Source organism: Choloepus didactylus, chromosome 4 (genome assembly GCF_015220235.1).
Source record: "Choloepus didactylus isolate mChoDid1 chromosome 4, mChoDid1.pri, whole genome shotgun sequence".
Classification (NCBI taxonomy): domain Eukaryota; kingdom Metazoa; phylum Chordata; class Mammalia; order Pilosa; family Megalonychidae; genus Choloepus; species Choloepus didactylus.
This window is the reverse complement of record NC_051310.1, coordinates 116,064,164-116,080,387: the sequence shown is the minus strand read 5'-3', so window position 1 is coordinate 116,080,387 and position 16,224 is coordinate 116,064,164. Positions and strand designations below refer to the sequence as shown.

The following is a 16,224-nucleotide window of genomic DNA, read 5'->3' as shown; positions in this document are numbered from 1 at the left end:
GCGCAGGCCTTTTTCGAGGGGAGGGGCGGGGCGCGGGGCGGGGCGAGCGGCGGCTTGGCGGGCACGCCCCCTCGCCCGCGGCCCCCTCCCCGCCTCTCCCCGCCGCCTCCTCTAGCTCTCCGGTCAGAGGGCCGGAGCGAGAAGATGGCGAAGACGTACGATTATCTGTTCAAGCTGCTGCTGATCGGCGACTCAGGGGTGGGCAAGACCTGCCTCCTGTTCCGCTTCTCCGAGGACGCCTTCAACACCACCTTCATCTCCACCATCGGTGAGGGAGGGGCCACGGCCCGGGACGGGGGGTGAGAAACGGGAGGTGGGAGAGAGGGGCCGGAAAGAGGGTGGGGGGCTTGGGAGCGCCTGAGGGGGGATCCCGGGGGCGGCAGGGCACGGGGGCATCGGGAGAGGGCGAAGGCGTGAGAGAGAGGGGCGGACGGGATCGTAGGGCTGGTGGAGAGAGGGGGAATTTGGGGGCAAAGGAAGGAGAAGGGGAACCAGGGGTATTGGGGAAATGATAGGGTTGGGGCTGACAGGAATGAGTCCTTGAGGGACAGAGTGGGGGACGCAGGAAATCTCATGGGGAGAGAGATGGGGATAGTGGGTGTGAAAATGGATTAAAAGACAGGAAAGAGGAAGGAAATGTGAAGGGGGGAATGAAGGTTTGGGGGAATAGGAGGGAGCGAAATCAAGGGACAGAGGACACAAGGGACAAGAGAGGCGAGAACCAGACAATCGGAAGGGAATTGAGGGGGATGAGTGATCAGGAGGTGAGGGATAAGGGGATACTGGCCACAAGAGGTCTGGACATAGATGTCATGGGAAGGGGCAAAGAAAATTGCAGGTGGGAGAAGAGTACAGGGGACAAGAGGATGGAACGAGGATACTTTGGCGGAGAAAGTAAAGGAGGGCTGGTGTGAGACAGGGAAAGAGTATGTATAGTGAAGAGAGGTTGAGCAGAGAATACAGAGAAGATGGAAAAGGGAGAGGAAATGGAAAGCAGCGGGATGCAGGACTTTCTCTGGTAACTGGGAACACTCCTTATCATTTTCCCTCTCTTTACTCCCCTTGGATCAAGTGTAGGAGAAAGAGCAAAAATTGATTAATGATGAAATAGTGTCTGTGGAGCTTTAAATTGCTCCCAGAGTGTTAAGGGGTGGTAAGGGAATTGGTGATATGGAGGAATGGTGTAGTGAGGAAAATATGGTTCACCCCTTTACTACCTTCTCCTGAGAAGGAACATTTCTTAATTAATTCTTGGACTTGCATGTTTAATAACTTCTCAGCCAAGGAATTGATCTTACATTCTCCCTGCCTCCATGTATATTTTGCTTTGGTTCCAATTATTACTTGCTAAATGAATCACAACATGCAATATACTCTCCAGTTACTTCCAACTGACAAGAGTTTTTTCATCTTGGCTGTGAGCTTTTTTCCCTACTTGTGTTTAGGTGACAAGATCTCTAACTTACATAAACTGAAGAGTTAATAAAATCTTGTTTTAAGCTGCCTATAGAAGTGACCTAATCGTTTTCCTCTAAAATAGCTGCAGTCAATTAAGCGCCTTAAGAATCTTAGCTTTTTGTTTGTCTAGGTGATATTTGTGGCCTTTAAAAGTAGCTCATTCAGACATCTTTCAAATGGTGGCAATAGCGTATTTTCACCTGGAATTTCTGGGTTGGGAAATTTCTAGCACTTTTGTAATAAGTGTGTGTTTTAAGGATAATTTATCTTTTTTAAAAAAAGAATATTTTAGGTATATAGTGCTCTTCAAATCAAGTATTAGAAAAGACTATGGTTTGTTTTGACCTCTTAATTTTCATATGGATTGGGTGGTCGGAAAACTCATGGGTATTTGATATTTGAGGTTAGGGAAGTCTGAGCTGCAAGTTCTTGGCAGTCAGTCTTGAGTGGGACTTTTTCTTTTCTGAGGAAGCAGGTTTTAAATGTCATGTCTCAAGTATATTCCTAAGAGGTTTGGTGGGAGCTGGTACCGGAACTAAAGGGTGTTAATTTTTGACGCTAGTCCCAATTTCAGAACCCCAAACAATCCTTTTTCATTGTTGAAGGCATACTGCAGTATAGATGGTCTTAAAGGACAATTTTTAACCAGTTGAGTAGGTGGCCTTTTGTCCATTCTCTGTGTGACCCTCCCAAACTGTCGTCCTGCCTTGAAAGTGAGTGAATCTTGATGGTACTATTTCTGATAAGCTCCTTTGATGACTTTTGCTCCTGTTAGTTTCTCTTTTTTGCCTTAATTTTTGTCCCATATTACCTGTATAAGGGTGTCCATTTCCTTTTATTTTATTTATAGTTTTAATAATTCAATTTTATTGAGATATATTCACATGCCATGCAGTGTTTTCCTTTTAAAATAGCAGCTTTTAAAAATTACTTTTCATTCTGAAGGATTAGAATCTTCATTGAGTGGATTTTAAAAAATGAAATGTGAGTTCTGCGGAGGGTTGCAACTATTAAGGCATGAAAACCCGTGTCTTGAAACTCTAGATCAGGAGGTAGACGTTAAATGGGGTGACTGTCATGTAAGATCTTGGTCTTTGTATTTGCTGTGGGGTGGATGTGGTAAGGAGAGTCTGTGAGCTGTGTCTTCAGTTGACATGGAGGAGGGGAAATCCCATGCTTCTTATTTAGCCCCAAAACTCTGGTAGGAAGTGGTAGCATGCTGCCTTCAAACAGCAGGTGAGTTAATATACCTGAAACCTAATGCTTTGCAGTTGAAATTAAGCTGGGAAAATAAGATGAATGTTAACATCATTCTAGTGAAAAGTTCCACAGACTCTTTCCTGACCACAAACCTAGTCTTGGAGTATTAACATTTCTGACAGCACTGTCTACCTTCCAAGTCGCCTACTCCCACCCCCAGGTGATCTGAAGTTGTTATGGTGAGAGCTGGTGGTCCATCTCCTCCTGAGTCATAAGGATTTCTTGAAGTACCAAGGTGTGTAATTTCCTGGGCTTTTCTGACTGGGTTCTTACAAAGTCTGCCACAGCATTGCTGACAAAATGTGATAAGGCCTACCTCACAGGAAAGATCCATTTTGTAACAACTTGGGTTTGTGTGTGTACGTTTTGGTAGATACATATGAGTGCCTGTTTCTTCCCATGGAGACATATTTTAAGTCTTAATTTTGCTCTGTCAAAGTTTAAGTACTTTATGAAAAAGACATCTGCCATCTTTAGATACTGTTTCAATAGGTGTTCTGCCATCACTAAAGGAAGGAAACAATTAGTCATTTTGATTCCAGATACAGTGTCTCACAGATACTTTCTTCTCACTTTTCTAACATCTTGCTATCTTCTCTGATATTCTGGTCTCCTCATTCTCTTACTGTCTTTCTGCTCTTGGAAGTGGGGTGGGGAAAGAGTTTTTCTTTCATCTGACTTATTGGAGACCTTCCAGTTCATCAATCAGGTAATATTTGTTAATTATGGAGTGAGGTTCTTTTATCCATTCGAAGCCTTAGGTTCAGTGTCTAGAACCAATGAACCTTTCAGTTTAAATGTTGGAGGACTGGAAAAAGTTTTTTGATTGGTTTAAAAAAACAAAACAAAACCTTACAGAGTCATAATTAATGTTTAATTACACGTCTGTAGAATGTAATATTAAGACAATGAGGAAAGGGCAATAACAGTCTATATATTATATTTCCTGTGAGATGTGGGTGCATTTTATTATTGACATAAGGACATTTCAATGCTTGGAATGACCTAGTACCAAACAAGGTGCTGGTAGAACAAAAAGAGAGCACCCAGCCCTGTCGTCTAACAGGACAATCTAAGCTTCTTCCCTTTGCTTTCTGTCCCCTGCCCTGCCCCCTTCTTCCTGCTAGGGTATTTCCTGCGTGGTTTCATTATTTAGTATAGTCATAGTTGACAGCAGAAAAGGTTTTAGAAATTGTCCATTTTATGCCCCTGCCCCAATTTTTATAAATGAGAAAACTGGAGTTAAGTTGATGCCCTCAAAATCACACAGCTGGTTGTAGTAGAGCCTCCAAATCCAAGCCTGTGTCACTTTTCACAAAATAGCCTCTGCTGTTTCTAATCAGTATGATCATCTCCCTCAATTCAATTCATCTCTTTTTCCAGGGAGGAATTAGATTTTGTACATATGTCCTTTTGTGAGGAAAACCGAGACATTTCCACTTTGATTAACCAATTCTATTTAGGGACACAAATTCCTGTAGGAGTTTACTTTGGGATAACTCAGTACATAGATGTTCTGTGCCCTTTCTTTCTGTGTCTGCAGTTTCAGGTTAGGAGCTCAAAATGCATCTTGTCATTAAAATTCCTTCCATGTGCAAAATAACTAATGAAATCATCTTAATAGTGGTATGTTGGTAATCATTGCAGCCTAATCTCATCAGAGCACTTTTAGACATTTTATTCCGTTATATTGTATATTTTTCCTAGGTTGACTTTCCTTGAAATCAGGGGTTGGTGAACTCCCAGATCTGGCCTGCAGCCCCGTTTTTATAAAATCCATGACCTAAGAATGGTTTCTACACTTTTAAAAGGTTGTTTAAAAAACCAAAGAAGACGTGTGACAGAGAACATACGTAACTTACAAAATCTAAAATATTTACTAACTGGCCCTTTGCAGAAAATGATTGCTGACTCTTAAACTTAAAAACTGTTTTTGGTTGGTAGCAATTCGAAGCTTTTATCAAGACTTATTGACTGAAAAATAAACTTTGTCATATTTACATTTTTATCTGAGATGATATCAGCATTTGGCTGAGCATAATCCAGATATGTAGAACAAGTTGACTTTAATTTTCACAGTTGCTTCTCTTGGTTTCAATTTCTCAAACAAAAATGTGCAAGGAATAAGAAACTACAAATTGAACATTTTGTACATAATGCTTTATTTTAATGTCATTGCGTTCTTTCAAAGCTGCCAGTAGACTTCCCATCTAAATATGACCCTTTTGGAATTCATATGAATTCCAAAGCTTTGATGACACTATTTCAGAAAAAGCAGAATTTAATGCTTGATGATAAAGGGTTAAACTCATCTCCTAAATTAGTGTTCGAATGTATGAAAAAAGCTACTCAAGCAATGTAAGGCTTGGAGTGGGGAAACCAAGTCTTGGATACAGATATGGATATGTCTTAAGGATTTCTTAAATGTATTTTAATAGAGAGTTCCACCAGCTGTTCTGCAGGGAGGAGGTTCTCTTTGGCAACAGCAGCAAGATTGTTTGGATCCACAGAGAAAGGCTGTAGGAAAATAGATTTGGATATTGTTTTAAAGGGACATAGTTTGGTCTTTGAATACAGGGGAAAACAAGGAGTTGATTTTTTATTGAATGCGGTAACTGAATCTGAAAAGAACCATGGAACCAGAAGTGGAAGACTGAGAAGCTGCTGGCATGGCCTTCAGTTGGCTCTAGTCTGTGTCTGCCTGCCTGCATACAGTGCTGTCCTGGGGACCAACTTTCTTATGTATGTTAGAATTGCTACTTGGGAAAAGTTTGCAGGAAAAGAGTTTTCATAGCAGAGTGAGACGGGGGTTGGAGTGGTGATGGGGAAGTAGATTTTAGGTGATGAGTAATGTTGTGCATAATCTTCTGGAGCTTCTGAAATGTAAGCAGCCATGGAAAGATGAAGGGGAAATTCAGGGTAAGATAATATACAGTTACGGTCTAGGTCAGGGTTTGCAAACTCAAAGGAGACAGGTAAGAACAGGGAACAGGGAGAGTAGGCCCAGAACGGGAGGCAGTAGTGAGTGGTGTGGACCCTGGCACACTGAACAGCATATTCCCTAAAGGAGCGGCTGCTTTTCAGCTGCAGCTTTGCTGTTACCATGCTTGAAAATTCTCTCGTGTTTCCAGACATGCTGGAAATTTCTCATAAAAATCCAAATTAGTTGACGGTTAATAAAAAAAACCAAGCAAACAAACAGTAGGAGGACCAGTACAGCATAAGGACCCAACAGTCATGTCTGTAGGCTGGAAGAGGCCTGTGAGCCTCCAGTTTACTATGCTTGAGGCTGTATGACGGCTACACTACTTTAAAATGGGTCCTTTATTGGAGTTGATCAGAATTGAAGTGTTTGTGTATAAAAGCCCTAAAATATTTTCAGTTTTCCAGGCAGATGAAATGAACTGGTTCATGTTTGGTGTTAGGGAAGAAGCATGGTGACTTAGGAAGAGCAGTGGATCTGAAGTCAGATCTGAGTTTATGTCCAGGTATCTGCTGCTGTAAACCAGCTTTTTGGCTTTTGGTGAGCCAGTTATCCTTCTAGGGCCTTGGTTCCTTCATGTATAAGAGAGTGATAATAATAGTGTACCTACCTCTTAGGGTTGCTGTGAGTTCCCTAGCATAGGAATCAAGTGTTCTTCACCTTTTAAATTTCTCAGGCCTGTATTAAATGACTAATTGACTGGATAGAAGGATGGATGAATGAATTGTGAAAGCACTATAGGAGTAATTAAACATTGAGTGAATTTCAATTATTGTTATTATCCTTTATAGTCTTATAGATGATTCTATGATGTCTGAGTTAAGATTAAAAGTATTACATTTGAATTCTTAACACTAGGATGGTATTTCCCCCAGTATAAAATACTGTATATCCTGGTATAATCTGTTTTTAAAAGGATGCTTTAGAATATGAAAGATATTGCATTTATCTTTTAGTTTCCATAATAAGCTAACACCCTGCGTCCAACCCCCACTAACATAAATACCAAATAGAAAATGAGTGAAATCACTGGGTTTGCATTAGAAGAGCCATTTCAGCTTTGTCTCTGTCCATTAGCTTGAAACAATGCAACAGATGCCTGTTAACAGTTTCATGCCCAGTTTTAATTAGCAGATGGAGCTCTGTGTATGTGTTCTGCCCAGCACTCATTTGAGTGACAGGGGAATGAGTGGTTTGTCTCTGGGCTGGGTGTTTGGTTTGAATAAAGCTAAATCCTATTTGTAAAAAGATGTATATAAACATTGATAATATAGAACCACTTGTATTTCTCATTGGAACAACAGTGTCTAAAATAAAACTGATGTTTACAGTTATGTTTTCTGTCCTTATTAGAGAGGGAAAATAACCATTTATTGATTTAAATGAAAGTTTTACTTTAGTCTTGAAACTAAAGCCACTATCACAAAGTGGCTTTCTTTGAAGATCCATTTCAATGTTTTGACATAGCAATGCTGAAGAATACTCCAAGCCAGGGTGAAATCGGCTTCAATATGAATGGCAATACTAACTGATTGCTTGTGGCCCCTTTGGAATACTGTGTTCTGTAGAATTCTGAGGTCTAGTCTGAGCCCATGTCTGCCATGGGCAATGGTGGGAGAGGGAGAATAACCATCCTATACATTTGCCATCTATTTTCTAAGGTTGAGGTAGTTTTTTGCTATCCAGCATAGTATGGCTAAATTTCAGTGTTAAAAATATTCTCATTGAGTAATTACATTATGTCTAAAGATGTGTCCTTTTCATGTGTTCAGTTTTGTGGTTTGGGATTTTTTTTTATTTTGAATTGACCTAATATTAACCTTAAAGGAAGAAGGTACCTGATTGTAAAGGAAGAAATAAGTCTGCTTTTTAAAAGCTACTTAGTTACTCAGGACTTCCTTTGGGGAGCATATAAAGTGGTGGAAACAGTTAAGAAACAGTACTACTCAGGAGCCCTGTTACTTTGCTTTGATGGAATTTTCTACCTGTAGCATTCAGCACTGGTTTAATTATGCACTTTGGTTTTTACCTGTTGCTGAACCCTTGGACATTTTCCAGGCAACTCTCATCTTCCTCAGCCCAGAATTTTAATTCTTGGCTCCCAGGGGAAAATGGTAAAGCTCTGCATGTCTGCATGTTCATCAAATTTAGGCTTGCTATCACTAGTATATTCAGGATGACAGTGCTACTTGCAGTCGGTGACAGCATTGCAGGATTTCAAAGCACTTTGCAAAAGCTAGGTTAGGTTTGGAATCCCACCACATCACGATAAAAAAAAAAAAAAAAAAAAAAAAAAGCCAACCACAGAGCAGTTATGCAATATGTACTGTTTTCTGCTGGCAGAGCTGGGGCTGGTGTGGCTTCCCCATGTCACATTATCATTTTGTATATTTTGGCAAACAATTTGGCAGTAATTATTTCAGTAACTCAAAGATATTTTCCTGATACATAAAGTGGCAGAAAAATCTGCAGATGTATGACCAAGTTTTGACATGAAATAAAGGGTGATCTTTTTGAAAGGTTGAATTATAAGAGTTCATTTCTTATAGCCCTATGCAACATTTGCTTTTCTGATATACTCTACAAAATACTCTGATCTCCTCATATGTATACACTCACACAAATACACAAAATCCATTACAAAAAAGTTTGCATTGAGAGATGTCAGTGACTAACTTTACTGTAATGTGTTAATTGCTTATGAATTTGGATGGGATATATGTTTATGGTTTTCAACAAGGAATTTTTCATTTTTTCTCTTTGAAAGATCTCTGAATAAAATCTTGAGAAGGCATGGAAAACAATTAATTCTTTATGGGGAAGTAACTGTTCCATTTTTGGAATGGCTCAGACCATTTTCTCATTTGACTGCCCATTAGCACCTCACCCATACCAGGATTTGAGGCAGAGGAGATTGGATTGGGAAGAGGAGTAAGATTAAAACAATATTCTACCCCCTCCCCCATCAGTTTCTTTTGCTACTTGTTCAGTCTCTTTTGTTGCTTGTTCCCAATTAAACTATTTGGTAGGCATTAGAAACTTCTTCCTAAAATCGTTTAAGAATTAACAGCAACCTGTAACTGCTATTCCTTTCTTATATTGTTTAGAAGTAGATGACAAAATATTGACGCATGTCTCAGTCATAGCCAGTAATGAACAAAGACACACAACAAGGTGTTGTTCACAAACAGAATATTTTGAAAGAGTCTGTTTCCTATTTTGTCTACCTACCATTGTTCTGAAAGTTTCTAATCTTATAAAAGTATGAAAATTCTGTGTTTGTGTGTGTGTGTGATCACAGGTGTGTCTCTATCTTGGCCCTTCAGGCTTCAACTTTGATAAACACCATTATATTTTGAATTTATGTTGTAATTATGTGATTTGTCACTTTTTTTGTTCAAATCATCTTATTATTGCAAGATATATAGTACTCTGAAAAAAAATCGGTGCATGTTTCCAACGAGTCATGGCAATCCCCTCCCAAAGAAATCAGACTAGGCCTATTTTCTCATCAGAAGAGGCAAGTTCAGGCTCCAGTGGTCTTCAGAGTCTTTCTGTGAACCTATGAAATCAAGAAGTGTTTCTAAAGGGGTTTGTCCCTTTCGTTCTTCAATTAGTGATTATGGGTTTGAAGTAGTAGTAGCATTAGTTAATTCAGGCCAAGCTTGTGTTGATCTTGTCAGTCGGTTAACATTTTTACAGTACTGAAGAGACTGCTTAATGTTTTTGAATCCTGCCCTAAAATGGCTTGCTTTTAACAATAAAATTAAGTATCTCCAGAAAAATAACTACTTAAAGTTGTAAAAAAAATTTCTTTGAGAAGAGATTTATAAAGTATTTTCAGATAGTCCCATTTTCTTCACTTAAACTTGGTGAGGTAAGTGGAAAATGATCTGAAATAATAGGAAGCCTTTTGCTGTTCCATTTGGCAGATGAGGAGCCTGAGGCCCAGAGGCACTGTGATTGCCCAGTGTCACACAGAGTCTGCACCTGATCATTGGTTCTCTGATTTCAAGGACATAGTCAATATTTTGTAAGAGAAAGGGAAGGGATTGAGAACCAGGAGATGGAGGATTTAGGCACATCTCTGCCAATGATTAGCCATTTGATTAGCCAAAATGCATATTCAGGCAAATTGAACACAACAATAAGGACTCCAAAAGGGATAAATATAAGATATTTCAAAAGCACAGAGGAGAGGTTGGAGAAAGCTTCTAGAAAGAAATGAGACCTAAGGCAAAGTCTGAACTCAAAGGAGGACTTAGTTGCATGGAATGGGAGTGAGCCAGCGGGAGGGCTTTCCAGGCAGTCAGTCGCTCCTGCAGATGGAAGAGATCGCACAGCCCTCTGAAGGAACTCGAAGGCATCCTGTTTGACTGAAGCCTGGAGTAAAGTGGGGTGTGTGACAAGGCATAAAGTTAAAGGGTAAATAAAGGGCAGATTGTGAAGGACTTTTAAACCTTGCTCAAGAGTCTGGACTCTACCCTGAGAACAATGGGAAGTGTAGTTTTTTACTCAGAAGACCAAATCTGGGGGCCAGAAGACAGGATCAGTTGCTCCTTACTTTCTTGTGGACCTTTACTATTTATAGAGAACTTTCACTTACATGGTTTTATTTAGACTTCTCAGTAATCATAAAATGGAAAGATTAATATTCTGTCCTCTAGACAAGGCAACTCATGCTCTAAGAGGTAGTTGACTTATCAATTAAGTAAGTGGAGGAGCTAGGACTTAAGCCTAGCACTTCTGGGTCTGGACCATGCTCAGTCCAAGACAACCTACTCCTCTCAGAGTGGGTCCTGGAGTTTTCTCTTAGACTCAGTGCTTTGGGCACTTAGCCAGTAGGAGTGGTCCTTTCAATGGTCTGTAAGAACTGTGTAAACTGACCACAAACTCTTGAGAAGTGTATTGAGTGGGGAGATGAAATCAACTCCTCCCTGGACAAGCGGTGTTGCCTGTGCATTGTGTTGCCTGTCGGCACGTGTAGGACAGTGGATTGTAGTTAGGGTTGCCTCCTGACCCCTAACCCAGTCTGGTTTGGTAGTCCCTTCTTTAGGAAGCAAATATGTGTACAACAGTGTGGGTACAAGAGGGGACAGAATTTAATTATGAATCTGACTCTTGTGAAAAGAAAAATGATATCAGAAATCTCAGCATTGCTTCTCCACATGGGGCTATTTGTTATGCTTGTAGGTTGTTGGCTTAGACTGTAACTGTAATGTGCTGTTCCAAGAACAGCTACCTTAATCAGGAGCTTCCTTCTTTTGACACATTAACTTTAAATTTCACATTAGCTTGTCCTTTCCTTCTTTTGAGGGTTTCGTTTGTGGAATCTGTTTGGCAAAGTTTTCCTCAGAGTCACAGTGGCATTGCAGACTAGGCTAACACCTGATTTGGTTGTTAACCCTCAGTCTCCAGAATGTGGCTGGGAGCCGGAAAGCCTCAAGGCCTGAGCAGCTAAACTTGACATAACAGAGGCCATTTGCTAAAACTCAACTTGCCTCATTGGGGAGCTCCTGGGCCCTCATTTAGCCTTTGCATTCTTGATTTATACAGTGGTCATTGGTTTTTCTCAGCCCCTAAAAGTTTAGAAACAGGGTGGAGGACCTCTTAGGGGCAGGCCACCAACATCTGAGAGGAAAAAGTGGCACTGTGGTACCCTGGAAATGACATTCATTATATGTGACTTTGGCAAGTCAGTGTTAAACTTCCTGGGCTTCCATTTCTTCATACGTTAGAAGGAAATGTGCTAGATACACTCTAAATGTGCTAGATACACTCCTCTCTAAAGCTCTTATCCCAAGTGATAACCAGTAGACTTACTGACAAAATGGAAGAAGTAGACATGAGCAGCTCAAATAACGTGGTGTAGGTAGAAGAACTTGGGCTTTTCAGATAGAAACTCCCAAATTCAAATAGTTCTACTGCTTCCGATTTGAAAACCTGGGGCAAATTATTTAACCATTTTTTAATCAATAAAAGGAGAGTAACTCTTTGAAGGATTTTTGTTTTGAGAATTAAATGTATTATTGTGCGTGTAGTATCTTTGGCACACAGGAGACAAAAAAAAAAGGTGAGTATGTGAATATGGGTGTGCAAAATCAGTCCCGGTCCACCCAAGGTAGGGCCAGACAGCTGTAAAAAAATCTCAGTAGTCCCTGGGGGCTTCATTATTATAGCACTTACTTTTAATGATGAGTTAACATTTATTGAGTGTTTACTATACATACCAGGCCCCGTTTTTGTGTGGATTAACATTTTATGTGGATTGGCTCATATGATCTTTACAAAACTTCTTGGGTGCATTCTGTTACTATTCCTGTTTTCCAAATGAGGTAACTGAGGCACTGAATGGTGAAATAGATTCTCAAGGTCATACAGCTAGTAAGTGGTAGAACTAACCCAGATTTGAATATAGGCAGTCTGGTTCCAGAAACTATGTTTTTAACCACTATGTCTTACTGCCCCAATGGTGACTCTGAAATATTTTTTAAAAAAGAAGGAGAAGGAGAAGGAGGAAGAAGAGGACGAGGAGGAGGAGGAAATGAGTTATCTTTAGGGAGGCAGGGTAGTGGAGTGTGAACCCTCCTTGCCGTCTGGGTGACTTCATCCACTTCTTTAACTTCCTTGGTCTCAGTCCCCTCTTTTCTGCAGAGGATTGTTGTGAGGTGATTTAATGAAGTCATGTACTAAAGCTTTTAGCATAGGACCTAGCATGCAGTTAGGTTCAGTAAATGGTGAGAATTTTTCTTTTTCCAGTTTTGTTAACTTAAGAAGCACCTGCTAGAAAGAGTTTCATAAAAAATATGAATGGGAACATTTTGATTACTTAATGGGATGCATTTCTGTTTTCTAGAAAATTAGTTCTCAAGAAAGATTTAGAGCCATATACATTTACAAAGCTAGATTAGAAATATTTGTCTTTAAACTGATCTCCAGAGTGAAGGTTATCGTCTCTGGCCCCAGCTCGCATAAGGGGACATCCAGAAGCAGCCTTGACTTGGATACAGCATGTCAGTGTAACATAAGGAGCAAGTTCTTTGTGGCCTTCCAACTGTTGCAAACTCTCATGGCATCTTGAATTCCTAGTTAGGGTGAAAACAAAAACAAAAATGAAAAAACAGTAAAGAATGCCTGTCTAGTCCTGCTCAGTGTCCTCTGCTGGGGCCATGAATTTTAAGTGCAGTGAGTTTCGGAGTGGAGCCTCCTGAATTTTAATGAGTTTGTTTGCATTCATGAATTTGAACAATACATTAAATCTCAAAACACCATAGCTGATTTTTTTTTTTTTTTTTTTTTTTTTTTTTTTTACTGCTTAACTTCCAACATGTTCCTACTTTACCCCAAGAAAGTTACATACTATAGCAACATTTCAGTGAACTTGTTCCTACTACATCCATCAGAAATTAACAGACCATAGTCATTTCTGGGCATCCCCAGAACGTTAAATAGCTTATCTGTTCTTCTTGGATTATTGTTCCCCCTTCCTTAATTGCATAGCTGATTTTAATGAAGAAAATTACCCAACTTGAAAGTTAGTTAATAGGATTTTCTTTACCTAATAATCCAGATGATGATTCTTTAATCTCAAAAAGTCATTAATATTTTTACAATAGGGATACATGCTATTGAGTTCTTTTTAATCATTAAATTGTCTCATCAAGAGAATTAGGGAAATAAATTTGTCAATATTTGTATAAAGCATGATATTTTTTCCCTTTTAACACTTTTTTCTCCCTGTAATATTCAGTACATAATGAGTGATGACATAAATAAGGTAGGCATAAAGGTCGAATTGAGTTTGGTTTTGTATAGTACTTGCTTTGGACCAGGAGGTTAAGGCCAGATGCTCTTTGACTAGCTTAAAATATTTTAAACATTAAAAAAGTAAGTGTAAGGATGGGGAAGAAAGCAAAGAGGTGGTGGGGACCAGGTCCTAAAGGACCTGGAGTGCCAGTGTATGGAGGATGGATTTTATTCTGACTATAATTGAAAGGGTTATGTGCAGGGAAATGAGACCTTTGATTTATAATTTTAAAAGCTGAAGTCGTTTTTAGGAGAGATCATTTTGGGCTTTAATGACACTGAAAAACCATGCCATGGAACCCACTAGTCCAGTCCATTCCTTAAAACTATGTTGCATCCAAAAAGTATCTTGTTAAAAATGTTCAGATGATGAGAGTCTTACTGTCTAATGAAGCATAAAGGTTTGCCATGGGAGGTTCAGTTAATGCTCAGTACCGAGCAATGAAATGTGCCAAAATGCTGGAAAGAGCAGAAGCTTTCGGGACACATCACAACTGGTTGTAACCCCCTCAAAAGGACAGGAACCCTGATTTGCCTCTTCAGGGCTCATTTCTCTGATGCTCAGGCACACTATATATGTTTGTGGAATAAATGAACTAGCACATTGTATTTCCTTCTGACAAATGGATCTTGGGCTCCTGCAGCAGTGAAATCTCATCCATTAGCACATACATAAGCTTGAAAGGATGTGTAATTTTCAACTGTTATTGCTTATGTTTTTTTTTTTGTTTTTTTTGTTTTTTTCTAGATGTGAGGGTGATAAAATCAACCTATTTCTCTTTTACTTAGGGTATTTGTCAGTAGTAACAAATGCCTGCTAATTCATGTATGCTCATGCATAAATTCTTTTCCTGGTACATGGAAGACCCTCAGTAAATTTTGTTGAGTGACTGCACAGTGACAACCAATGGCATCTCTTCAAGAGCCAGCTAACTTTTCACATCTCCTACAAATCACAGCAAATGACCCACCCCCATATTTGAAAAGACCCCCATCCCTACCCCACCAAGAAGAGTTTCCTCAATGTCCTTTCTTACCATCTCTAATTTCTGAATATTTTCATCTCTTCTTCACCTTCTCTTCCAGGAGCCAGTGCTAACTTGTTCATCATTGTCCTTTATCAAATAATACCTTCCTGGGTCTGGGCTCTGGCCATCATTCCCCTCTTCTCCTAAATCTTGTCTTCACTTTTTCTTTCTCTCCTGGCCCTTTCTGCTCTGCTGTTAAAAATCATCCCATTCTAATAAAGAGATCTCTTGAATTCACCACTTTCTCAACACACACATCTCTTCATCTCCTTTCCTTTATTGGTTTATTTCCTGAAAGATAAGTCTTGTCACCTGCACTTTTCTATCATTTCCTCACTCATAATTCCCTGGAATCCTTCACATCCTTCAAGACTGTGCTCAGGTCATCATGTGCTCCTAATTGAACAGTCTGATGGCCTCTTCTCAGTTCTTGTCCTCCTTGACCTCTCAGCAGCATTTGGCTCCTTGGAACTTGTTCTTCCATTGGCTTCCAGGAGTCATCTACTCCGATTTACTTCCTACCTTTCTAACTGTGCCTTCCATCTGTTTCCATTGATAGTCTCATTTTGTCTTTTAAGCGAAGTATTTTACAAGTGTCTGCTTTTCTATTCTTTTTTCTCTTTTGGAAATTAGACACTTTAATACAATTGGTAATCACACTCATCTGTGTGATTATTGCTTTGAAGTCTGTCTCTTCCTGCCAGATTGTAAACTCCATGAGTGTGGGTACCAGATCTGTAATTGCTCTCCCTTGAATCCCTAGCAGCTAGTACAATGTCTGGCACATACTAAGTGTTCAGAAATCCCTGTATGACAAAGGCAGTAAGCTTGCCTTCTTCCATGCCTTCCACCTATGACTCCCAACTTTCTATCTCATTATATCTACAGCCTCTCCCAAACTCTTGCCCTGAATGCCCCACCCCAAAATGAATTCATTTTCTCTTATGTAACACCCATTCATGAATTTGAATATTTTTGTAAACACCACTGTCATTTTTTTTTTCTTTTGGTTATCTAGGCTTAAAACCTGGATGTCATCTATGTTTCTCTCCCTTTCCTCGATTCCTATATAAGATTTGTTGCCAAGTCCTTTCCATTCTTTTTTGCTATCCTAATTTAGGCCCTCAACCCCTCTCACCTGGACTTTACAGTAACCTTTTAAGTGACCTTACCACTTCTCATCTCTCCCATGCAACCCTCTCCCATTCCATCCTACACACTTCAAGCAAATTAGTCTTAGAGCATTAGCTATAATTGTATTATCGTATGTTCTAGTTTGCTAATGCTGAGGAATGCAAAACACCAGAGATGGATTGGCTTTTATAAAATGGGGGTTTATTTCGCTACACAGTTACAGTCTTAAGGCCACAAAATGTCCAAGGTAACACCTCAGCAATCGGGTACCTTCACCGGAGGATGGCCAATGGCGTCCGGAAAACCTCTGCTAGCTAGGAAGGCACCCAGCGTCTGCTCCAAAGCTCTGGCCTCAAAATGGCTTTCTCCCAGGACATTCCTCTCTAGCAAGCTTGTTCCTCTTAAAAACATCACTCCCAGCTGCACTCCGTTCCCTCTTTGAGTCAGCTCATTTATATAGCTCCACTGATCAAGGCCCACCCTGAATGGGCGGGGCCACACCTCCATGGGAACATCTCATCAGAATCATCTCCCACAGCTGGGTGGGGCACATTC

At 40.0% G+C, this 16,224-nt stretch overlaps 1 protein-coding gene and 1 long non-coding RNA gene across 3 annotated transcripts in view; one reads left to right on the top strand and one right to left on the bottom strand.

The window, feature by feature from the left end:
* Positions 1–91: 91 nt before the first annotated feature.
* RAB8B (RAB8B, member RAS oncogene family) overlaps positions 92–16,224 on the top strand; it is a 64,729-nt gene continuing 48,596 nt past the window's right edge. For both annotated transcript variants that reach the window (XM_037833763.1, XM_037833762.1), the window contains exon 1: positions 92–268. In XM_037833763.1, the coding sequence (XP_037689691.1) occupies positions 145–268 (124 nt within the window). In that variant the 5' untranslated portion in view covers positions 92–144. The remainder of the gene's footprint in view (positions 269–16,224) is intronic.
* The window catches only part of LOC119531926, a 55,311-nt gene continuing 50,874 nt past the window's right edge, over positions 11,788–16,224 (bottom strand). Inside the window, exon 3 of the long non-coding RNA XR_005216450.1 lies at positions 11,788–12,786. This is a non-coding gene — a long non-coding RNA (uncharacterized LOC119531926). The remainder of the gene's footprint in view (positions 12,787–16,224) is intronic.